Below are 25,600 nucleotides of genomic sequence, written 5' to 3'. Positions count from 1 at the left end.
TATTGTTAGGGTTGCAAGTGTGAGAAGTATAAGGAATTAATCCTACATCAAAAAAAATATGAATAAGTGAAGAGTATATAAGATGAGAGACATATTAACTTGAAGCTTAAAGTTTTGAGTTGGATATGACATTTTCTCATCTTGTATTCTCTCGTTTTGATTCCTCTCTGAAATCTTCTAGTAGTAGAGCAAAATGATAAATATTTACTTTTATATTTTTTTATTATTCAAAATTGTAAAACTATTAATGAATGCTAAATAAAACAAGTTTAAACTAATTTTTTATGATCTTTCTAACATTACTATTTTTTCGAATCATATCATTTTGAGTTAACCTCCAAAATTCTTTTTTGTTTTAGTTGCCAAGCAACATAAATAATGATAAATTGAGATATCTTTTAAGATTTATTTACTTTACTATTTTGTACAGGCAAAATATTAATGATATGAAATTATTTTTAGGTCTAATTTTTTATTATCTTCTTAATATTACTGTTTTTTCGAATTACATCATTTTGATTTAACCTCCAAAATTCTTTTTTATTTTATTTGCCCAACAACATAGCACAAATAACAATAACTTTAGATCTATTTTAAAATTCATTTACTTTTCTATTTTGTACAAAAAATATTAATGACAAGTAATTATTTTCAACTTAGGTTGTTTATTTTTTTTAAACTAGTAGAATCTAGTATTATTTAAGAATAAACTAAATTTAATGAGTAATAATTATACATTTATGTTTGTAATTGCAAATGCAATTCAAGTGCTCACAATTTAGATCGGCTTTCCTTTTATTCTATTTAGGTTTGTGATATATATTCCCAATCAATCAATTTGATTGGTTTGATGTTTAGTGCTATATATTGAAGATCTTGATTAGGAAAGAAACAAATAGAGCGACAAAAATGTAATACCATTAAAATTTTTCTAAACTTGTATATTGGAATCTAATTTATTTTTTATTACATCTTACGAGGCACACTACAAACGTAAAATTCTATCCTCTATTGTTCTATCTTCATCTTCAGCGGAAATGGCAACCCATAGCGATCAGATTCCTAAGGATTTTGTATTGGAAATTCTAGCAAAATTACCTGTTAAGTCTTTGAAGCGATTTAGTTGCGTGCATAAGTCTTGGCTAAATTTATTTGAGAATTCTAATTTTAAGAGCATGTACTACGAGAATTTAAAATCTAAAACTACTCACTCATCGTCTCTCCTTCTATGGAGATATTTTGATGACGAAAGAAGTGATGGAGACGTCTATGAAAATGATGTGCATTTGCTTTCTGGAGAAAGGTACGAAAACATAGTTACGTTAGTTTTGCCAAGTCTGTTTGAAGAAAATGGTTTTTATAGAGTTTTAGATTGTGTTAATGGTATCATATGTCACTATGAAGAAGAAGGTCTTGATGTAAAAATAGGACTTTGGAACCCCAAAACCGACCAGCATAAAATTATTCCTCCGGGTATTACTGATGATGAGCCCGGCTTTGATCGGCAAGTAAGTATTCATGGATTTGGTTATGATAATGTGAATGATGATTATAAAGTGATTCAATGTGTATATTATATTCATGGTCATACTTTTGTAGAAGAGCCTGTTCTAACAATTTGGCAAATTTATAGTCTAAAAAGTAATTGTTGGAAGAAACTTGATCTTGAAATGACTAAGAAGGAACATATATATAATGCTTCTGTAGCGTACTTGAATGGAGTATGCCACTGGTGGGGTAGCGAGCATGCTACTAATGGACTCGAAGAAGAACAAGTACTTGTGTCATTTAATCTCAGCACTGAAATGTTTCAAACCACATCAATTGTTTGGCTGCAAAAAAATGATGATAGACCTATCAGAAGTTTGGTAGTGCTCAACAAATCTGTTACTCTGATTTCCTCTTTTGCTAAGAATAATTGCATTGAAATATCTATTTTGGGTGAAATTGGTGTGAAAGAATCTTGGGTAAAAATTTTCACACTTGAACCCTTTTCATCAGAATTTAGTCCAATGAGAATGGGCCACAAATGTGATCTAATATTTATTGGAAACCACAACAGTGAATTGGTTTCCTTTGATGTTATTACGCGCAAAATAATTCACAATATTAATATCAAAACAAGCATGTTTGGTACATGGATTTATAAAAAAAGTCTCTTTTCTTTCATCAAAGAAATTAATTAATTAGTAAATATACAAATTTAAATGTAAGATGTATTTAAATGGGGTATAGAAAGAGTATGTAAACTTTTTAAGATGAAAGTTAATTTTAATATTCATGTTGATAGTTGAAATTGATTTGATAAGTCAATTTGTATTACATTCTAATATTTTGAAATGGTCAATTATGTTTCATATTTTAAAAAATATGACTCTTGGTGTTAGAAAATAATAAATTTTGGATATCCGAAAGTTTAATGAAAACAAATGGGATAATTGTCCATTATTCAAATGGCAATGCGTTCTGCATCACTTAGCAGCTTCAAAAAACCCCTTTACCTATGGAACTTGATGATTCGAGATTCTACCAATAACGGCTTCTATATTGAAATCTTAAACATATACACTTCAATGGTTTCACACATTGGTGGGCATGGGAACACCTTCACTTATCCTTTGCTCCTAAAGGCCTGTGCCAACCTGGGTTCCATGATTCATGGGACTATGATTCATGGCCATATTCTGAGACTTGGCTTCTAAGATGACTTATTTGTTCAAACTGCACTTGTTGGCATGTATGCTAAGTGCACTTATGTTGAGTGTGCACGCCACGTGTTTGATGGAATGGCGCACAGAAGCGTCGTGTCCTGGAACTCCATGATTTCGGCTTATTCTCGTGGGTTTTTTATGGATGCGGCATTCAGCCTCTTGAAAGATATGTGGGTTCTTGGCTTTGAGCCAAGTTTGCCCACATTTGTTTCAATTTTGTCAGGTTGTTCGGATTCAGATTCAGATTCCTTTAGCTTTTGGTGGCAAGGGATGTCGATACATTGTTGCTTGATCAAACTTGGACTTGTGTATTCTCAAGTTACTTTGGCCAATGCGTTAATGGGAATGTATGTTCACTTTAGCCAAATGGAGGAAGCGAGGAAGATTTTTGATTTGATGGATGAAAAATCAATAATTTCTTGGACAACTATTATGGGAGGTTATGTGAAAGTTGGCCATGTTGCGGAAGCATATAATTTATTCAATCAAATGCAGCATCAAAGTACTGGCATAGATTTTATTGTATTTCTAATTCTTATATCTGGTTGTATACAAGTAGGAGATCTCTTATTAGCTTCATCAGTTCAAGCTTTTGTACTTAAATGTGGATGCGATAAAGAGGAGTCCATTGAAAATTTGCTAATAACTATGTATGCAAAATGCAGTGACCTTGCATATGCTAGAAGGATATTTGATTTGATTATCAAAAAGAGTATTTTCTCATGGACATCAATGATTGCAGGATATGCCCATTCGGATCACCCATTGGAGGCATTGCATTTGTTTAGAAGGCTTGTACGGACAGATTTTAGACCAGATGGACCAACCGTTGCTACTGTTATCAGCTTGTGCTGATATAGGATCAATTAGCATAGCACAAGAGATGGAAGATTATATTTCTCTAAATGGATTGGAATTCGATCTACAAGTCCAAACATCTCTCATACACTTGTACTCTAAGTGTGGAAGCATCAAGAAAGCTCAAGAAGTATTTGAAAAAGTGGCAGATAAAGATTTAACTGTTTGGTCTTCCATGATAAATAGCTATGCTATTCATGGGATGGGGAAAGAAGCGATTGACCTATTTCGCAAAATGACAACTACAGAAGGGATAATTCCAGATGCTATTGTTTACACCAGTGTTTTGCTGGCTTGTAGCCATGCAGGGTTAGTAGAAGATGGATTGAAGTACTTCATAAGTATGCAAAAGGATTTTGAAATAACTCCTAAGATAGAACATTGCACTTGCTTAGTAGATCTTCTTGGTCGAGTTAGCCGGCTTGACTTAGCATTAGATACGATTCAGGGGATGCCCTTGGAAGCACAAGTGCAAGCTTGGGCTCCCTTGCTCAGTGCTTGTAGGATCCATGGTAATGTTGAGCTTGGGGAGATTACTGCTGTCAAGTTACTAGAGCTTAGTCCTGGAAGCTCTGGAAATTATGTATTGATGGCTAATTTGTACACCTCATTCGGCAAGTGGAAGGAGGCGCATGCAATGAGAAAATTGATAGATGGTAAAGGACTGGTTAAAGAATGTGGGTGGAGCCAGGTTGAGATCGGTGGTAGATTTCATACATTTGCAGCAGGAAATCCGTCACGTGTTCAGTTGGCCAATATCTATAAGATGCTAGAAGATCTAAATTTTACTCTTCAAGAAGGTAGATATGCAGGACAAGCTGTAACAATGAATAATGACCCGTAAAAAAGAACCACCTTTGAAGACATGAGGTTATATAACAAAAACTTTTGCTTCTGGTCATGTCAATTTGTAATCTTGCATTTATAAGATTATGCCAATTTCAAGTGATTCTTACCCTACTATAGGATTTGTCTCTGTCTCCTAGCACAGATGTTATTTCATTTTCTCCAAATGAAGAGACCAAGGAAGCACTGATAATAGTACGAGACTTCACCATCAATAATAATGATGCTTCAGTGTTCTTGGATGCTCAACATTGCTGCATCATGAAAACCAGCTTAGATTATCTCTCCAGTTTGTCTGCTAATGATGGTTTATCAGGAGTAATGAGAGCATTGATATCTGAAACTGCAACTATGTTTGCACATTGTAGTAGTAGCTACATTGAAACAAATATGAAAATTGAGTCCACTACTTCAGAACTGTCGAGAGCTGATAACTTAAAATCTGACCTTGAAAATAACAAGAATCAGTTCAATGATATGGTGGCGTCAGAAAAAGAGCTGCGGCAAAAGTTGGCACGTTTGGAGGAAATGAAAAAGGAGCTAGAAAAGCAAATCAGAACTACTAATGCTAACATCATGGCTTCTCGAAAAGAACTGAACATGACTCGAAAGAGAAAGAGAGGTGTTTATGTGGAAGGAAAAGCACTCAAAGCTCAAATGGATGTGAAGGAGAAAGTACCACGTTTGCAACATGACTTGGCAAAGGAAAACTAGGAAAAAATCAAAGCTAAATGGTCAGAGTTTGGAGAAAAAATTAATAAGATTGTTGTAAAGTCAGCTGTACAAGATTAGCGAGAGGAGTTTGGTTATTATGTTCAAAACACAATTCTTTTATTATTAACATTGTGATTGAGTATCTATTTTGTTTTGCTCAACTTGGAGTTGAAATTGTCCCAGTCCTCATTAGCCCAGTTTCATACTGATTGCTCTCCAAGCCTGCAAAAGGTGTTGAGAAGACCTCCTCTTGCTTCATCCCAAGTATAAAGTTTAACTTTTGTATGGTGACTATTTTTTTTATGTGAGATTATATGCGTGGTATATCTCTAACTTGCACGTATTTGTAAAATCCGGCATTGTCAGCAAAGGTAGTCATTGATGCACATTCTATACGAAATTTTGGGAGGCTTTTGTTTCTAATATAACCACTTAATCTGTCTATTTCCAAACTGAAGCTCAGGCTTCAAGAAATTCATCCCCAAGAATGACCAATGAAACTGTTTAAAAGGCTGTAAGTGCTTGTCTTTTTATTGAGTGTGTTCATTGCTCATTGTGTCTAATTCGATATGTTGTATAAATCATTATGCTTGTACTCATTGCTCCCATTGTTTTTCTCTCAGGCTGCTGCCTTGAAAGGTTCTAAGGCTGCTTGCATTACACTAGAAGAACCAACTCAATTTTCTGTTTCAGGTGTTGATTCTTTGTTTGTTATATTAACAAAAGGCTGCTTTTATAACACCTTCAAATTTATAATTTTATATAGATTTATAACTATTGAATGATAATTAATAAAACAAGTCTATACTTAATAGTTAATACTATAATTTACCCTATTTATTACACTAAAAAAAATTTCTAGTTTGATGCATTATAAGATTATGTTTGATGCATTAGGTCCATTCGAATATTTGAAAAATCATTCAAAATGATTTCTAATTCATCATTGATTTCATTGATTTTATAAGTATTTTAGAGTTTGACCATGATAGAAGTGTAAAGTTTGTATGTTATCATTATGATGATAACAATATATAGCTTTTAAAGTTGATAATAATTACAAAAATCAAATTGTGTTAATAGTGCGATAATATTTTATTGATAACTATATGAAAATATATATTTATAATTAAACCAATAAACTATATATATTCCTCACTACATATGTTAAACTTAAAATCTTTTTAATTGTATATAACTATTAAATTTTATTGAGAAGGAAAAAGTAAAAACTTTATACCATTTTTAAAAACTAATTCAGCAATATTTAGCATTTATAAACTTTAACTAATTTGACTTGAGTGAAGTTGACTTATTTATAAGTAAAATTCTCAATATTTAATCCTAAAATTTAATACTCCTAATTCATAACTAACCACATACCCAAACATCATTTTTATGGTCCTGACTTTTAACCTCTAAGAAATCTTCATCACTTACAACTGCAATGATTTAAAGGAGAAGAGACTAAAATCAGAAACTTACATTGAATCTACACCAAGGATGAAAAAAAAGTGATATATCTCCACTGCACCCATCATGTTCTATGTGATATTACTGCCTGTTAGGTATAATGTTTTCACATTTCGAAGTCACTATTCCTTCAACCCCTTCCTCCTGCTTCTGTGGTACTAACATAATTCAAATTTTACATCTTTATTTGAATTTTCTCTCACATTTTCTATAAAAGTGACTCGAGAGGCCTAATTACAAAGAATGATATCACTGAAAGCAGTGCCATTGGAATGTTCCAAAATGTATTTTATGTTCTTGTAAACCATCAGTTGGTTGAACTGAATGATTTCCAATAATTGATCATCCTTTTTATTTGCTTTGCAGTTGCCAGCTCATATCAAAATAAAATATTCAGGTGGAAGCTCTGGTGATCCTGGAGCTAGGAAGAGAAAAGGAAAAGCGTAAGGAGAGAGAGGGCTCATTGCTCGCATTGTTTTTCAGAACCAAATCAATTACCTGTTTCGGTGTTGATTCTTTGTTTGTTATATAACAAAAGGGTGCTTTGATGTTTCTTAGGAAAAATAAATAAATAAGGAGAGCTTATTTTCCTTGTTAGAGTATTTGTTTTTCTTTTACTCTTATATTTATCATTTGAAGGAAAAAATTTAGAAATTTTGTAGAGAAAATATTAAATAATGCAAAATAAAAAAGAATTTAGTCATATTAGAAGCCATTTTGTGATACTAATTTTATCCTAATTATAATTCACATTTTAATAATTTTACCAATATATCATTTTTAAAGTAGTTGGTAGGTGGATAGAATCATGAAAGAGATGACATAGAAAAGGATAAAAAAAATATTTTACAAATTATTTTTATAATTTTTTTTTAATAAAGATCATCTAATATTTTGGTTGTTCATTGAAGTTAGCTTCTAGTCTTTCACAAAGCATTGTCCAAAAAAGAACTAGCTCATGGACCATTTAGACCCAAACTCATTTTTTGAAAGATAAGTAAACGGTCAAATTAGGTAATTTCACAATCTTTATTGATGTTACCTTAAAATAGATCCAAATTTAATTCAATTCCGTTATAATAATAATTGATCCCTATTTTTCACACCAAATAATAATAATAATAATAATAATAATAATAATAATAATAATAATAATAATAATTGAGTACAACAAGCATATTTATTTAGAGAATCAATAATTGATCTCTATTTTTCATTCCATAATAATAATAATTGGATACAAGCATATTTATTTTTGAGAAATCAATAATTGATTTCTATTTTTCACATAACAACAACAACAATAATAATAATAATAATAATTTTAATTTGATACAAATAAACTTCACTCGGGTATGTTAATGAGATATCCTTGGCATGAGTTGTTATTATTAACACATGAGATATATGTAGCTCCCATGGCATCCCGACACACCCGAACCTCAAGCAATAACACAACATTATTGTGAGGCATTCCGCAGTATAGTTCAGGCTCAAAAGGACCAATTTCAGCTTTAATTGCCCTAACAATATCAATATAATTATAAGTTACGGTTGCATTAGGCCTTATTCCTGCATTTTCGAGCATGCGCAGGATGTCCAATTTATTTTTAATACCAATGGCTAAGCTAAAATATTGAAGTTGCTTAAAGTTATTAAGACTGCAGGTTCCATGCTTATTCCATTGAGCTTCCCAAAACTGGCCATTGAGACTTTGGTCATTTAGATTTGGCCAATCAATTTCTAATTGGCCTCTCAAACTAGTTAGCTACAAGAATAAATCACAAAAATGATTAATAATTAATTTATTAAATAACAAGATGATAAATGAAAATGGATAAAGTTTAAATAATTAACTCACTGTCTTTATGTTAAATGAAGGGCTTCTAGAACAGAATTGTGGCCAAGGGCGAGAGAAATTTTGCGGCCATAACCCATGTATTGTGAAATTTTTTTGGGTTGTCAGTACTCCATATTTCTGCTGATAGGATGGTGGCCATTGTAGGGATAATCTGAAGTATTGATAAGTACTATAAGTAGGACGAAATAAAAATGTAATTAGTATGATATACAAAATAATGAAAATTGATTTCATTGTACAAGTATAAAGGGTTGGAGAGACTGATAAAGGTTAGAGGATTGGAGAGAATGATGATTCTTTCTCCTTATAAATAGAGGGTTAGAATTCATCTAAATAATTGATTTAAACAATCATAATTTTTTATTCACAACTTGTTATTTAATAAATTAATTATTAAACAAACTATCTAAACAAACCGACATTGATAACTTTGAATTAATAATTATTTGGAAGAGCATCAATTTATGTATATTGCTTTAATTGTTATTAGGCAGATACACCAAAGCTACGCATGAATTGTCAAGGGCAAGTTATGTGTTTGATGGTGCAAATATGGAAGAAGAGTGCAATAAGCTAAGGTTCCATTCAATTCTTGAATACTATGCACGTAACTGGGGCATAATTGTTTCCAAATAGAGACAGGTTAGTGCTTTCATTCTTTCATACCATCCTAATTATCGGAGCTTACCAATGTCTGGCATAGTTGATTTCATCAATGGAATGGAATGGACTGTTTGGTAGGTTGGATTGTGAAGGAAACTTCCCAACTTCTATCAGAGAGGATTCTTACCAAATATTAATATGAAATGAAACTATCATTTAAAATGAAATATTTACCAAATATTTATTTATGCCTAAATATTTTAATGAAATCTAAATATTTCATAATTTCTTTATCTTAGTTTTTTTCTTGGAGTATTTATATGATTTTATTTTATTTTTTCAATCAAGTTTTGATATATAAAAAAAATTCTAGAAAGAAAGATCAAGGCCTTTTTTATATAATAAAAAATTAAATTCTATCTATAAAAACGTAATAAATAGTACCAGAAAAATAAAATAATAATAATATTTTCTTCTTTTATGTTTTTATGTTTTTATTTTCTTTTATATTTTTATTTCCCTTGATATTTTGCATGTAATTTATAAAATCTTTATTTTTTACACTACTGCATATAAAATTTTTATTTTTCATTTGTCTAAATTAAGTTTAGAGTTATTTTTTTCAATAGATCACAAAAACTGTGGAAGCTAATCTCTTACTAAAATTGGTTAGTTTAGACAACGTATAAAGTTAATGCCAATAAAAAGTTTGAGCAAAAAATTCACAAAATTTAATAAATTTAATTAAAAATAACAAAAAAAATTTAAAATAAATGACCATTTATATCCATAAAAATAAAAATACTGATATATGTATCCACACTAGATCGAAACTAAACTTGTACCCACATAAGATGTTCTCTATGTGACAAAAGTACCCCACGTGGCACCTAACCTTCCAAAAACAGGGTACTTTTGTCACACAAAGGACATCTTGCGTGAGTACAAGTTTAATTTTGATTTAGTGTGGTACATATGTCAGCGTTTTTATCTTTTATGGAGTACAAATGGTTATTTATTCAAAAAACTTACCACTAAAAAAATAAGCTCTATTTCAAATATAAAACTTTTGCACGTCAAATTGGTGATGAATTATTGATTTCTCTAAGGAAGAAATTAGAATTCCTTCATTTTTCATTAATTTATCCATACTTTATTCCTTTTAATTATATAATAATTGTTCTTCGTTAAATTTGATTTTTACATTATTTTGTAGTGGGACGATTTTTTGTCACAATAACTTATGTTTGAAATGGTTTGTATTTAAGATAAAGTCAAATTTATTTAAATATTATATCTTTGTGTATTGTAAGAATTGATATATTTATTTGATTTTAAAATGAGATTTTAGTGTAGATACTTTTTTTTAAAGAAATATATGCATTTATAAAAATAAGTTCATACTCTTTACTATTCATGTTAAGTTTAAGATAAGATTTGTATTTAGGCGTTTTAAAAAAAATACAATTTCGACTTAATGAGCAGAACTTAAAACTAGAAAAGTGTACGATTAATGTTAGATTTGTTGGGTTATGTTTTTTAGGTTACATATTTAGAAGTGAGTTATTTTTCGCGTATAAGTCTTTACAAGTTATTTATATTCATACATTTTGTGTTGTTACTGTTGGAAAAATTTAACAAAGGTTTAAAACAAGAACTTGTCTAACAGCGGAAGTACCAAAAATAATTTTCCTACAACTTGTGCGATTAAATAGGCAATACCAAAGATACTCCAAACATCAAATATAATGGCAGGAATTAAATAATCAGACACCAGAATTTTAACGTGAGAAAACCCCCAAAAGAAGGACAAAAAACCCACGGGAGTTAGTCCAGTAAAATCTTTCACTATCAGAATAATGGGTACACAAACAGTCTTTCTAGTGACACTAGGACATCTCAACAATCAACAAAATACATCATCAAAACTGATGGAATCAACATAAACCCTCCACAAAGTGAGTATCTCAAATCAGGAAAAAGAGAAGGCAATACAACTAGCAAGTTATATCCTAATGTTCATCTCTATACTAGGAATAACATACTAAAATTTCATAAGAAATGGAGCGAATTTACCAGATCAATCGAATCAAGATAGCTTGCCCTTTTCCCCCAAATTTTCTCTTTTCCATCGACGCCCTTTTTTTTAAACTATGGGCCCACTTAGTTAGGGACCCACAAACAAATCTCCCCTATCAACAGGAGGTCTAGTGGAAGCTATGTCTAATAATGAGCATAAGGAAGATTGGTTGAAGGCCATGCAAGAAGAAATGAAATCCTTGCATGAGAATCATACTTTTGAATTGGTGAAGTTACTGAAGGGAAAGAGAGCATTCAAGAATAAATGGGTGTTCAAATTGAAAGCGAATGAAAATATCTCACGACCAAGGTACAAAGCTCGATTGGTTGTGAAAGGCTTTGAGCAAAAGAAAGGTATTGATTTTGAGGAGATTTTCTCTCCAGTTGTGAAGATGTCCTCTATTCGAGTTGTGCTTGGATTGGCGGCTAGCTTGAATTTAGAGGTTGAGCAGCTTGATGTGAAGACTGCATTCCTTCACGGTGACATAGATAAAGAAATATATGTGGAGCAACCAGAGGGTTTCAAGGTTAAAGGAAAGGAGCACCTTGTATGCAAGTTGAAGAAGGGCTTATATGGGCTGAAGCAAGCGCCAAGGCAGTGGTACACAAAGGTTGATTCCTTCATGGAAGGTCATGAGTACAGTAAGACTTCTTCTGATCATTGTATGTATGTTAAGAAATTTTCTGATGGTGGTTTTATAATTCTCTTGCTTTATGTTGATGACATGTTGATTGTTGGTCATGACACTAAGAAGATTGAAAGTTTTAAAAAAGACTTGAACAAATCCTTTGCTATGAAGGATTTGGGTCCTGCAAAGAAAATCTTTGGCATGAGTATCACTCGTGACAGGAAGAATGAGAAACTGTAGTTGTCACAGCAGAAGTATATTGAGAAGGTTTTAGAGAGGTTTAGCATGAGTAATTCCAAACATGTTAGTACTCCACTTGCTAGTCATTTCAATATGAGTTTGCAGCAACGTCCTACAAGTGAGAAAGAGAAAGCAGAAATGAAGAAGATTTCATATGCATCTGCAGTTGGCAGTTTGGTGTATGCTATGATTTGCATCAGGTCGGATATTGCTCATGCCGTTGGAGTTGTTAGTCGGTTTCTCTCTAATACTGGCAAGGAATACTGGCAAGCAGTGAAGTGGATTCTTAGATACCTTAATGGTACTTCCAGAGTTTGTTTATACTTTGGGAGTGGCTAACCTGTGTTGGATGGTTACACAGATACAGATATGGCTGGGGATCTTGATTCAAGAAAGTCTACTTCTGGTTATGCTCATACCCTGGGTCGAGCTGTCCAATCCGGGATATTCAGTAGCAAAGCGACCGACCTCTTTAGGTCAAGCGGATCGATTCCTTTACGAAGAAGTCGGCCAAAGCGACAGGAAAAGCCCAAAGAAGGGCTCAACTCAAGGAATACGACCCAGATCCAAAGGCAACCCAAGCCGATAGAGACAAGGGCGGTTCCATGGAAGATAAGCTGACCTCACCAAAAGATAAGATAAGATAAGATAACTAACTTATCTTATCCAAAGAAGGTCACATCTCACCATTATAAATACACTGGAGCACCCAGGTATAACTCATACTCTGATTCTACTCAATACCTGCTTAATACCCTTGCTAACTTAAGCATCGGAGTCCCTTGCAGGTACCCCCCACCCTCCGGGAACGAAGGATCAGCATCATCACCAAGTCCAACAAGTCGGACGCAACAGCTCCGACCAGCATAGGAGATCTCGTCCGAGATCGACCTCCAGTTTCAGGTAACCCCCGGAACATTGGCGTCGTTGCCGGGGATAGACCCTAAGCTAATAAGCCATAAATTGGCGGTCTACCCAGGATCTCGGCCAGTACAGCAGAGACAAAGAAAACTCGGACCAGAGCGATCCCAGGCCGTGGAAGAACAAGTACAAGCACTACTGGAAGCAGGATTCATAAGAGAGGTTAAATACCCACTATGGTTAGCCAACGTCGTCTTGGTGAAAAAGTCAAATGGGAAGTGGCGAATGTGCACGGATTACACCGATCTCAACAAAGCTTGTCCAAAAGATCCATACCCACTCCTAAGTATTGACGCTCTGGTAGATGCTTCCTCCGGATATAGATATCTCTCGTTTATGGACGCATACTCGGGGTACAACCAAATCTCCATGTATCCACCAGATCAAGAAAAAACCTTGTTCTTAACACCGAAAGCAAACTAATGCTACATTGTGATGCCTTTCGGTCTCAAGAACGAAGGAGCTACTTATCAAAGGCTAATGAATAAAGTCTTTTCGGATCACATTGGAAGGATCATGGAAGTCTACGTGGACGACATGCTAATAAAAACCCAAAGCGAAGAGACATTATTGTCCGACCTGGCCCAAGTGTTCGACACCATAAGAAAGCATGACATGCGACTTAATTCCGCAAAATGCACCTTCGCAGTAGAAGCGGGCAAGTTCTTGGGTTTAATGCTCACACAAAGAGGAATTGAAGCAAATCCAGACAAATGTCAGGCCATACTCAACATGAAGAGCCCAACCTGCGTCAAAGAAGTACAACAGCTCAACGGGAGATTGGCCGCCCTATCCCGATTCCTAGCAGGAGCCGCGATAAAATCTCTTCCCTTCTATGCTACTTTAAGAAAGGGAAAACAGTTTGAGTGGACACCAGAATTCGAGCAAGCCTTTCAAGACTTTAAGAAATTCTTAGGACGGCCACCTGTCCTATCTTGACCACGAGAAGGAGAACCACTCATATTATATCTCGCAGTGGGAAGCCGGGCAATAGCCTCAGCACTAGTCAGAGAAGACGAGAACGGACAACAACCCGTTTACTTCATTAGCAAAGCACTACAGGGATCCGAGCTGAACTACCAGAAAATAGAAAAATTCGCTAATACTCTCATCTTAACATCTCGATGACTCCGCCCTTACTTCCAAGCCCATACCATTAAAGTTCGAACTAACCAGCCCTTAAAAGGAATATTGCAGAAAATGGATTCAGCGGGCAGAATTCTACAATGGGTAGTCGAGTTGTCAGAGTTCGACCTCCAATATGAAGCTTGGACGGCCATCAAATCACAGTATCTGGCCAACTTTATCGCAGAATTCACAGATGCCCTGGAAACCCCCACAGAATGGAATCTCTATGTAGACGGCTCCTCAAATAAAACTGGAAGCGGCACAGGCGTAATAATAGAAAGCAACTAAGGAACCCAAATCGAGCTCTCTCTCAAGTTCGGGTTCCCAGCCTCAAATAACCAAGCGGAATATGAAGCATTGTTAGCTGGTTTGAAGCTGGCTGAAGAGGTAGGAGCTCAAAAACTCAACATTTACAGTGATTCACAAGTGGTCACATCACAGATAACAGGGAACTACCAAGCCAAAGACCCTACCATGAAAAGGTATTTAGATAAGACCAACGAACAGCTCGGACACATCGGGGAATATAAGATCTGTCACATACCCCGCGAACAAAATGCCCGAGCTGACGCACTCTCGAAACTAGCCAGCACCAAACCAGGGGGCAACAATAGAAGCCTCATCCAGGAAACATTACAGAACCCGTCAATTTCGAAAGAAGAAAAAGTCCTAGCCATAGTAAACCAGGACCAGGGATGGGTGACCCCTATAATCAACTACCTCAAGACAGGAACACTTCCAGCAGAAGAAAAGGAGGCGAAAAGGCTAAAAAGGGAGGCACAGTACTACACCATCATAAACAACATATTGTACAAAAGAGGGATCTCAGTACCATTATCAAAATGCGTTCCGACTTCCCACATAAGGGAAGTGTTAGAAGAAGTACATGGCGGCATTTGTGGCAATCATCTCGGAGCACGGGCTCTTGTCAAAAAAGTACTTCGGGCAGGATTCTATTGGCCAACATTACAGAAAGATGCCACAGAATTTGTAAAGACATGTCCATCATCAGCGTGACTTCTCCTTGGCCGTTTGCAAAATGGGGACTCGATCTTCTCGGCCCCTTTCCCCAGGGATCAGGACAAGTTAAATTTCTCATAGTAGGAGTGGACTATTTCACAAAATGGATTGAGGCAGAACCCCTGGCCAACGCCACTGCTCAAAGAAGCCGGAAATTTCTATATAGAAATATCGTTACGAGGTTCGGAGTCCCATACTCCATCACCACAGATAATGGCACCCAATTCACAGATGCAGGCTTCATAAAACTGGTGGCCGACTTGAATATAAAGCACCAGTTCACCTCTGTTGAGCATCCCTAGGCCAATGGACAAGCCGAAGCAGCCAACAAAGTCATACTGGCCGGGCTGAAATGAAGACTACAAGAAGCAAAAGGAGCTTGGACTGAGGAACTTCCACAAGTCCTATGGGCATATCGAACAACCCCCCATTCAACTACGAACGAATCACCGTTTTGATTAGCATACGGGGTGGAGGCAATGATTCCAATAGAAGTAGAGGAAGGGTCTCCCCGAGTAGTCCACTACAATGAACAAGCTAATTCTATACTTCAAAGAAAAGAGCTCAACCTACTTTCGGAAGTATAAGAAAGAGCCTGGATCAGAGAAGAAGCACTAAAGCGACGAATGGCTTCCAGATATAATCAAAAGGTAGTGCCAAGAGGTTTTGCTAAAAATGATCTCGTTTTAATCATAAATGATATTGGAAGAACCCGACCCGGAGAAGGAAAGCTGGCAGCCAACTGGAAAGGACCCTACCGAGTCATAGAAGTGCTTGGAAAGGGCTACTACAGACTGTCCGAACTCGAGGGACGAGAACTCCCCAGATCATGGCACGCCCGTAACCTAAGAAGGTACTATAGCTAGGAAAGGTAAAAGATCTCATCACAAGATGCACTTTTTTCCTAAAAAGGTTTTTTAATGAGGCATCGAGAATGAGATTTAAGTCGACCTAAGGGTGCAAAAACTCCCACATGTATATATTTACACTTTCTTTGAATAAAATACATTTCAGATACTCTACAAGTTCTCAAGACGCATTAATCTGAAGCATTCATCGTCTGATTATAAAGCAACAGATCGACAGAAAGTGAAGAATAGATTCACTGTACGATCTCGATAGGAATGATCGTTCGACAAAGGTGAAAAGCGGGATTCACCTAAAGAACGATCAAACCGGGACAGGAACCACCATCTACAAATCGGCAAAGATGAACACAGAATAATGCAAGAAGTTATCAAAAGTGATCCCAAAAAAGAACCTGACGAGGTCTTATGGATCGCTACATAATAACTTAAAAAGACTGGCCGACACTAAGAAGTCGGACCAAGTCAAACCAAGTTATCAGCAAATCCCTGGAAAGAGGTCTGGCCAACCTTATTAAAGAGGAATTGCTATAACTTAGAAGAGATCGACCTAACGAAGTCGGTTTCCTACAAAACAAGTTATAAAAGTAATCCCTGAAAGATACCTAACAAAGGTCCAAGAAAGAGGATTACAAAAATAACTTAGAAAGAGATCGACCTAACGAAGTCAGTTTCCTACAAAACAAGTTATAAAAGTAATCCCTGAAAGAGACCTGACAAAGGTCCAAGAAAGAGGATTACAAAAATAACTTAGAAGAGATCGACCTAACGAAGTCGGTCTCCTACAAGAGTTATAAAGTAATCCCTGAAAGAGACCTAACTAAGGTCCAAGAAAGAGGATTACAGAAATAACTCAGAATAGCCCGACATGGTGAAGTCGGCCCAAGCGACAAAGAGTTATAAAGTAATCCCTGAAAGAGACCTAACTAAGATCCAAGAAAGAGGATTACAGAGATAACTCGGAATAGCCCGACATGATGAAGTCGGCCCAAGCGACAAAGAGTTATAAAGTAATCCCTGAAAGAGACCTAACTAAAGTCCAAGAAAGAGGATTACAGAAATGACTCGGAAGAGCTCGACATGATAAAATCGGCCACCCGAAGACTTTAAAAAAGTAAATCCTAATGGAGACCCTACAAAAGGTCCGTCCGAAAAGGACTACTAAAGACAACTTCGGGACAAAGAAGAAGGCCAACGCACAAGTTACTTATCAAAACAAAAAGGCAAATATGTCATCAACTCAAGAGGTTATCAGGGACAACCTCAAAAGCTCGGAAGCTACTTTGTTTTGCAAAATAGAGTTAAGCAAAGCAGCTAAAACAGTAGCAGAAACATACAGCGTTATCCACAGAGATAAAAGTTTAAAAGCCCACAGACTGGGCTACACCAAAAAATAGTAAATCAAGGATAATTATAAAGAGTTCGGAGGTCCATCAGTAGCAACATCAGCACGAGGAGAAGGAAGGCGAGTCTGGAGAGGCACTGCATCCACTGTCCCGTCCTCCTGGTTTAAGATCTGACAATCAGGATCCGATTCAGCTCCGACCGAAGGGGCTGAAGAGGTTGGCGTAGCAGAAGTCTTGGAAGAAGGCGCAGGGGGAGGCTCAGCATCATCATCATCAAGGTCGTCCGGGACAATCTTGCCATCCTTTACCACATTATCAAGACTAAAACGGGTCAAGTCGGCATCAGGGGCAAGGATCCGAACCTGCTCTCTCAGATTGTCATAAGCAGCAGTCACGCTGCCTACAAGATGACCCTGGAGCTCGGCATAATCAACCCGGGCAGCTTCTAACTCGTCCCGAAGGCGCACCAACTCCCTATAGGCTGAGACATAGCTGTCCTTGTGCCTTAAAGCCGTATCCTTTGCCAACCTCACGGAAGCCGCCAGGGCAATGGAGATGGCCTTCTCACCCTCCAGTTCCTTCTCTACCCTCGCCAACTTTATCTCCAATTCCTCCTTCAGACCTTTGATACGATCAAATTCCGACTTCGCCTCCTCCATAAAGGATTTTGTAGCATGAATCGGGATACCCTGGGCAGTTCGAAATATAGCCGCACTCATATGCGCCATCTTCACACTACTCTTAGTGATAAACTTTAGGTGGTGAAGAATAGACACATCATCTGTGGAAAGCACACCATAGGGGGCAATCTGCTGGTCGACAAACTCGACGGCATCAAAGTTAGGGGCATCCAGATTAAAGGGCTTGGAGGCTTTCTGCTTCTTTGAAGGAGGAGGAGCGCCAGGAGAAGCAGTAGAAGTTTGGGGAGGGTCTGACAGACGAACCCGAGGAGTAGGGATCACCCTCTTCGGACCAGGGGAACTCGACACAAGTGGCTTTAAGAGAGCCTGAGAAGACCCCTCTACAGTCGTCTTAACCGAGATGTTCTGTGCACCTGCCGCCTTCTTGGCCTTCTTAAAAGCCTTCATGGAATCATTGTTCTTCGACATTTCTGAAATTCAAAAAGAACAAGAATTAACAACAAAGTCTTGGACCACAAATACAAATAAAGAAGAAACACATCGATCAGTACCCAATACATCTCGGACCAAAGAAGGGTCCCCCAGAAACCTCTTGGTATCCAAATAAGGAGGCTCCCCCCAAATGTCCTCCAAGACACTTACAAAGGCCTGTTCAACCTCGTCCAACATCTCCCAAGTATACCGAGACACCATGACATTCTTTTGCCATTCAAGAGGAAAGGCAGGTTCATCATTTTCATCGAGGAAAAAGGGGCGGACCCCCTCAACAGCTCGAACTTTGAAGAAATAGTTTTTAAAGTCTTTAAAAGACTCGTCATACATGGCAAAAACTTTGTGCCCCTGAGCAGATCTAAAAGAAACCCAAGAGGCTTTCCTTTTTGAAGAAGCCCCAGGCTTGGCCGAGACAAAAAGATAAAAGAAAAGAGTCAGAGAAGGCTGGATGCCTAGCTCTTGACACAGTAGCTGAAAAATTTTTATAAAACCCCACGAATTGGGGTGAAGCTGGGATGGAGCAATGTTACATGACCACAACAGTCGGTTTCAAAGGCAGAAAAAGGAAAGGTAACATTCAACTGACTAAAGAAATACTCATAAGCATAAAAATAGGGACGCTCTCCCTTGACAGAAGTCGGGAAACAAACTCGTTCATCAAAACTAGGAACCACAAGCTCATAATTTCCCTCCTGAGCCCTACTACCACAGAGCCTATGATGCTTTCGTAGCTCTACACAGAACTCGAAATCCACCACCGAAAGGCACAGGAGAACCATGGAATCCACCCAATCAGCCATGCCCTCAGGGACACAGGAAGACGTCTCAACAATGTTTTTGCGAGAAGCCATAAGGTCAACTAGTCCTACAAATAAAGAAAAGGATATTTTGATCACTAAAAAACATTTCGAGCAACAGCAAAATAACTCGGCTACACAACCCAGCACAATACAAACGAGAAAAAGGAGACCCCATGGCTTACACTAAAAACCCTGGGGCATCCTTTGGAGGCAGCCACAGTACAAGAACCTAAAAAGATTGACCACAGTCCACCCCAGCAGCAACCCCTTTCTTTCAAGCCAGAAACAATATTCGAAGTAGAAAATCATCAAAGACGCAAACTTTTTCAGAATCAAGCAAAAACCATCATCAAAGGCGCAACCAGAAGCGAAACAACATGCAAGCATCAAACAAAAGGAAAGACGAAAAGGTTCATGCAAAGACAAAGGAATCCCCAGAACACACAGCAATCAGGCACGGCAAAGCAGAAAGATCCAAACTTTCTCCAAACAAAATCAAAACTTTCTCAAAATCAGACAAGAAAATAACGTGGAAAAGAGAAAGAAGAAAAACCAACTTGGAAAAATCAGGAAGCTTCAAGAAAAAGCTAGAGAAGGAGAGACAGAATTGTCGACTGCTGAACGGCGCCGCAACACAAGAAAAGGCAAGTGGTAGGCGAAAACAGAAGAGTGAGAGAACAGAGGAAGAAATCGTGAAAGAAGTTACGAAAGGAGCGAAGAAGAGAAACCGTTTCCTAAGTGAGAAATTCAAAAAATAAAAGTTAAGGGAAATGGGGGAATTAATGCCAATTAATTAGGGTATTAAACCCTCGCACATTCCCCAGAGCAAAACACTAAAACAAAAACGTGCACTTTTGGAGGAAAACGTTCTACATTCAAAGCTGCTACAAAGGAGTCGACAAAATTCTTGAGTTCGGCTTCACCCAAGAAGGACCAAAGTTAAGGACTCGACCTCAAAAAGAAGAAGACCGAGCTCAAGCAGGGGCACTGTTCATACCCTGGGTCGAGCTGTTCGATCCGGGATATTCAGTAGCAAAGCGACCGACCTCTTTAGGTCAAGTGGATCGAATCCTTTACGAAGAAGTCGGCCAAAGCGACAGGAAAAGCCCAAAGAAGGGCCCAACTCAAGGAATACGACCCAGATCCAAAGGCAGCCCAAGCCGATAGAGACAAGGGCGGTTCCATGGAAGATAAGCTGACCTCACCAAAAGATAAGATAAGATAAGATAACTAACTTATCTTATCCAAAGAAGGTCACATCTCACCATTATAAATACACTGGAGCACCCGGGTATAACTCATACTCTGATTCTACTCAATACCTGCTTAATACCCTTGCTAACTTAAGCATCGGAGTCCCTTGCAGGTACCCCCCACCCTCCGGGAACGAAGGATCAACATCATCACCAAGTCCAACAAGTTGGACGCAACAGCTCCGACCAGCATAGGAGATCTCGTCCGAGATCGACCTCCAGTTTCAGGTAACCCCCGGAACAGGTTATATGATGACTTTTGCAGGGGGAGCTGTGTCGTGGCAATCTCGACTTCAGAAATATGTTGCTTTGTCTACTACAGAGGCTGAATACATTGCTATTGTTGAAGCTTCTAAGGAACTCTTGTAGATGAAGAAATTCCTACAAGAGTTAGGCATCAATCAAGAGAAGTTTATGTTATTTTGTGACAGTCAGAGTGCTATCCATCTCAGCAAAAATCTGACGTTTCATTTCAAATTGAAGCACATAGAGGTGAGGTATCATTGGATACGTACGTCAAGCGCTTGAGATGAAGTCATATGCACTTGAGAAGATCTATACTGATGATAATGGTTCAGATATGATGACTAAGAGTTTACCTGTAGTGAAGTTTGATTTCTGCAAAGAGAAAGAGAGCTTGGTGGAGTAGCCTATCCCCACTTGAGTTGGTAAGGGGGAGATTTGTTGGTGGGTCCCCAACTAAGTGGGGCCCACAGTTACTACATATTCTTCTTGTTCTTGTTACTGCACGTCTTCTTCTTCGTTATCGTCGTCATCAACACTACCACTTTCTCCTCCTCCTCTTCCTCCTTCTTTTTTCATTGAAATTTCTTCTCTTCCTTTCTTTTTCTCTTTTTCCTCCATCATCAGTTATCTCGTTGTTGAAGATAATAAATAATTTAGGTTCATATTGTCAATTGAACCAGAATGAAATTGATTATTGTTTTGAATCTAATCAAGTGGCTGAGGTGTGGTTCAATTTAGAAAAAAAAATGTACCATTAGAGGAAGTATTTTTCTGTATTTACAGCAAATTTGTGTGTAACACGAAGATATTTGGGTGTAACACGAAGATGTTTGGATGTATTTTAAGAATTTTGGATGAATTTTTTTATTCTGATAAGGTCTACATAATTCAAAATTCTTCCTCTTCCTCCTCCTCATCTTCTACTGCTTCTTCTTTTCTTTTTTTCATCATCATCCCCATCTTCTTCTTCTTTTTTTTCTTATTCATCTTTTTTTTTTTGTTTTACCTTCTCAAGTTTCTTCTTATTTTACTCTCTTAACAAGAATAAAAACAAAAAAAATCAAACAAAGAAGAAGAAGAAACACATAATGCTGCAAAATTACTTGGAAGAGGATGAACTTATATTCATTTAACTAAAAGATAGAAAAAAATAAGGAAAAAAAGAAGAAAAAATGAAGCATTAGAGGAAACATTTTTCTCTATTTGCAGCAAATTTGGGTATAACACGAAGATATTTGGGTGTATTTTAAGAATTTTGGGTGTATTTTTATTCTGATAAGTTCTACATAATTCAAAACTCTTCCTCTTCCTCCATCACATCTTCTGTTACTTCTTTTTTTCATCATCATCACCATCTTCTTCTTTTTTTCTTATTCATCTTTTTTTTATTTTATCTTCTCAAATTTGTTCTCGTTTTACTCTCTTAAAAAGAATAAAAACAAAAAAATCAAACAAAGAAGAAGGGAAAACACATAATGCTGTAAAATTATTTGGAAGAGTACATTCATTTAACTAAAAGAAAGAAAGAAATAAGGAAAAAAAGAAAAAAATACAGCATTAGAGGAAATATTTTTCTGTATTTGCAGCAAATTTGGGTGTAACACGAAGATATTTGGATGGGTATATTTTAAGAATTTTGGATATACTTTTATTCTTATAAGTTCTGCATAATTTAAAATTCTTCCTCTTCATGCTCCTCATCTTCTACTGCTTCTTCTTCCTCATCTTCTTATTTCGTTTTCTTATAATTCTTCTTAGGAGAAAAAATCAAACAAAGAAGAAAAAAATACATAATGTTACAAAATCAATAGAAAGAGGAAGAAGAAACAAAATGCAGCAACAATAACAACAATAAAAGAACCACGATGAGGATGAAAAACGCGAAAAAGAAGAAGAAGGAATGCGAAGAAAAAGGAAGAAGAATACAAAGAAGAAGAAGAAGAAGAAGAAGAAGAAGAAGAAGAAGAAGAAGAAGAAGAAGAAGAAGATAGAAGAGGAGGAAGAATGTGGAATACAAATGTTGAAGAAGAACCGTTTCTCATTTTGCGTTATTCAAAGTTGAGGAGGCGCGTGTTTACACGTTCTCTAAATTGAGGGTTGTTTTTGTTAGACTTGGACTAACTTGTATAGACTTGTATGCCAAAAAAACTTATAAGTGTAGCAAGTTTTTTTAAAAGATAAATCTAACATGATAATTTTTTGTGACAAAACTAGGATATTAAATGTACAGTCAAAATAATTTCCAAAATATTTATACAATTTTTGGATATAGTATATTTTTTTAAATAGTTAAAGAATTATTTGTTACTATTTTTTAACAATATATTATTTTCTACTACTCAAATCAATATTTATTTATTTATTTATTTATTTATTTATTTATTTATTTATTTATTTATTTATTATTATTATTATTATTATTATTATTATTATTATTATTATTATTATTATTATTATTATTATTATTATTATTATTAATTTGACAACATTTAGTGAATATATATAAAATCCATTTTAAAATAGTTTAGTTCATGTTTTTTTATATACATTGAATTATTTGTTTACTGTGTACTACACCTTTTCTTTATTAAATCTAACTACTTTGTAATTTTTTTTATTTTGTAAATTATTTGGTATATATTAATATATAACAAAAAATATGAGGTTTGTTTTATATAAATTTTTTTTTGTTTTATAGATTATTTGGTATATATTAATATATAACAAAAAAATATATGAGATTTGTTTTATATAAGTTAAATATATTCATAAATAATTTATTTTAAAAAAATATTTCAGACATAAATACAAAAAAATAGATATTTTTTATGTATTGAGTAGATATATTAGTTATATACTAGTGTATGTATCGTACAATGCATAAGAAATATTTAATATTTTATCTATATCTAAAGTATTTTTAACAAAAAAATTTCTTCAACATATTAAATTTTAAATCAAACTCAATTTGTATCTTTTTATTCATTTGAATAATAAACAATAGTACATAACAAAAAAAAATCACAAAATAATTGGTTTAATTAAGAAAAAAAATCATAATATGCAATAAATTAATAATGTCTTAATTTTTATAAGAAAATGTGCGAACACATTTTTTTTGTTTTTAATATTGGTCGTTGTACATTTATATACTGTATTTTTGTTTGTATCAAATAAAATTTAAATATTATTTAAAATTTAATTTTGATGCACTATTAATGTAAAGTAGTTTTATAAGTACATCTAATTACATAACGCTACATTAGCAAAAATAACTATTTTTCACATTAATCGCGTGTATGGCCATCCAAAAAAATGGATATAATTGCACGACTATGTAAAACGTTTTATACTATCAGTGCATCAAAATTAAACTCATATTATTTATCTAATAATTTATATCAAACTAAAAAAAATAAAATAACACAATTCACAATAAAAAAAATAAAATAAAAATTTTTTTATCTCTTACCTGCTGTTAATTTTTAAAAGTGCCACATATAACTGTTGGTACCATTTAACCTACGACACAATTTGTATGGGAAATTGTTAATCATTTGTCAAGAACTCGTCCGGAATGATCGCCCACATATATTGACGAAGACCAATTGTCACCTCCAACAATTATCAAGTGAAGACCTCTATCAGAAGTACTGTAAGTCTGACCTGCCTATTTAAAGTTGTTGATCATATATGATAGATTTTAATATTTTTAAACCTCAAAATAAAATAAAAAAATTCAAGTAAATGGAATTGTTTCAAATTTTTAGGATACATTAATGTGAAATCAAAATCCGACATTATTTTTCATTCTTTTCCGTATAATAATTAGGATTTATGTTTGGATGAGTTTTTTAAAAAAAAAATTTTGAGTTATCTTTGTTTAAAAGATCTTATAAAAAAATAAAAATAATTTTATGTTTGGATATTTTATGTAAAAAAAATCTTTTTATCTATCAATTATATTTGGGTATATAAAAGTACTTTTTTGTTTATTTATTACATAAAAAAATCTTTTTTTAAAGAAAAAAGATCTTTTAAAAAAAGATGTAAATTGCAGCTTCTCAAAAAAGATGTTTTTTTTATTTTTCTAGTACTTTTACTTTTACTATTAGAAATTTGCCAAACAAACTAAAAAATAATAAAAAATATATATTTTTCATTAAAAATTTTTTTTATCAAAATAATGACGTCTAAACAAGCACTTAGTGCCTCTTTTATTTTGTCTGTTTTTTCAACTTTGATTTATTTGAAATTAATTAAAATAAAAAAAATTAAGAATTTAATGGTTGATTGAACTTTGTTTGCCGCTTTTATTTTAACTCTTTGGTTGATTACCTTAATTTAATGGTTTGGGTCATAGTATTATATATTTATCTACTTTAAGAATTTTGATCTTTATACTCAATTGAACTTTGTTTTAATATTAATAAATTCAGATGTTGACTTATTTTTTCTTTTACAATTACACTTGAAGACAAACTTAAAAGATCTTATAGCAAACGAAAAAATTCAATTTGTAAATTTGTTCACATGATTAATAAAAATATATTTTTATAAATGATTAATTTTTTTCTATAAAACAAATACAAAAATAATGTAACGATTTAAGTAACAGTGATTCAAATATATTTCTCAAATAAAGTAACGAGAACATAAGTAAATCATACCAGTTTATTTTTTTAATAAAGAGTTAGACATATTTTGCGGCAGTTGAAAAAAACTGCCGCAAATAGTTTATTTAGTGCCACAATAATCCAAAATCCCGCAAAATGTCAAACAATTGGCAGCACTCTTCTTATTCGCCGCAATATTTTATTTGGTGACAGTTTTTGATAACTGCCGCTAAAAAACCACCATAATCTTCCATTTT

The 25,600-nt window shown here is 34.7% G+C and overlaps 4 protein-coding genes across 4 annotated transcripts; 3 read left to right on the top strand and 1 right to left on the bottom strand.

Moving 5' to 3' along the window:
- The first annotated feature begins 1,037 nt into the window (after nt 1-1,037).
- On the top strand, nt 1,038-2,305 carry LOC130981117 (F-box/kelch-repeat protein At3g06240-like). Its single transcript, XM_057904739.1, has 2 exons — nt 1,038-1,967; nt 2,291-2,305. The coding sequence occupies exons 1-2, from the start codon at nt 1,038-1,040 to the stop codon at nt 2,303-2,305; spliced, it is 945 nt and encodes a 314-aa protein (XP_057760722.1).
- Nucleotides 2,306-2,786: 481 nt separating this feature from the next.
- On the top strand, nt 2,787-3,566 carry LOC130981116 (pentatricopeptide repeat-containing protein At4g19191, mitochondrial-like). Its single transcript, XM_057904738.1, has one exon. It carries the CDS (start codon nt 2,787-2,789, stop codon nt 3,564-3,566), a length of 780 nt encoding a protein of 259 aa, XP_057760721.1.
- A 28-nt stretch (nt 3,567-3,594) lies between these two features.
- Nucleotides 3,595-5,129, top strand: LOC130981114 (pentatricopeptide repeat-containing protein At4g14820-like). Its single transcript, XM_057904737.1, has 2 exons — nt 3,595-4,389; nt 4,536-5,129. The coding sequence occupies exons 1-2, from the start codon at nt 3,595-3,597 to the stop codon at nt 5,127-5,129; spliced, it is 1,389 nt and encodes a 462-aa protein (XP_057760720.1).
- Nucleotides 5,130-7,947: 2,818 nt separating this feature from the next.
- LOC130981113 (ribonuclease 3-like) lies at nt 7,948-8,540 on the bottom strand. Its single transcript, XM_057904736.1, has 2 exons — nt 8,496-8,540; nt 7,948-8,370 (listed from the first exon to the last, which is right to left on the bottom strand). Exons 1-2 carry the CDS (start codon nt 8,538-8,540, stop codon nt 7,948-7,950), a joined length of 468 nt encoding a protein of 155 aa, XP_057760719.1.
- Nucleotides 8,541-25,600: the final 17,060 nt, after the last annotated feature.

Source organism: Arachis stenosperma, chromosome 5 (genome assembly GCF_014773155.1).
Source record: "Arachis stenosperma cultivar V10309 chromosome 5, arast.V10309.gnm1.PFL2, whole genome shotgun sequence".
Classification (NCBI taxonomy): Eukaryota; Viridiplantae; Streptophyta; class Magnoliopsida; order Fabales; family Fabaceae; genus Arachis; species Arachis stenosperma.
The sequence above is the reverse complement of the archived record's forward strand: the minus strand, read 5'-3'. Positions and strand labels throughout refer to the sequence as shown.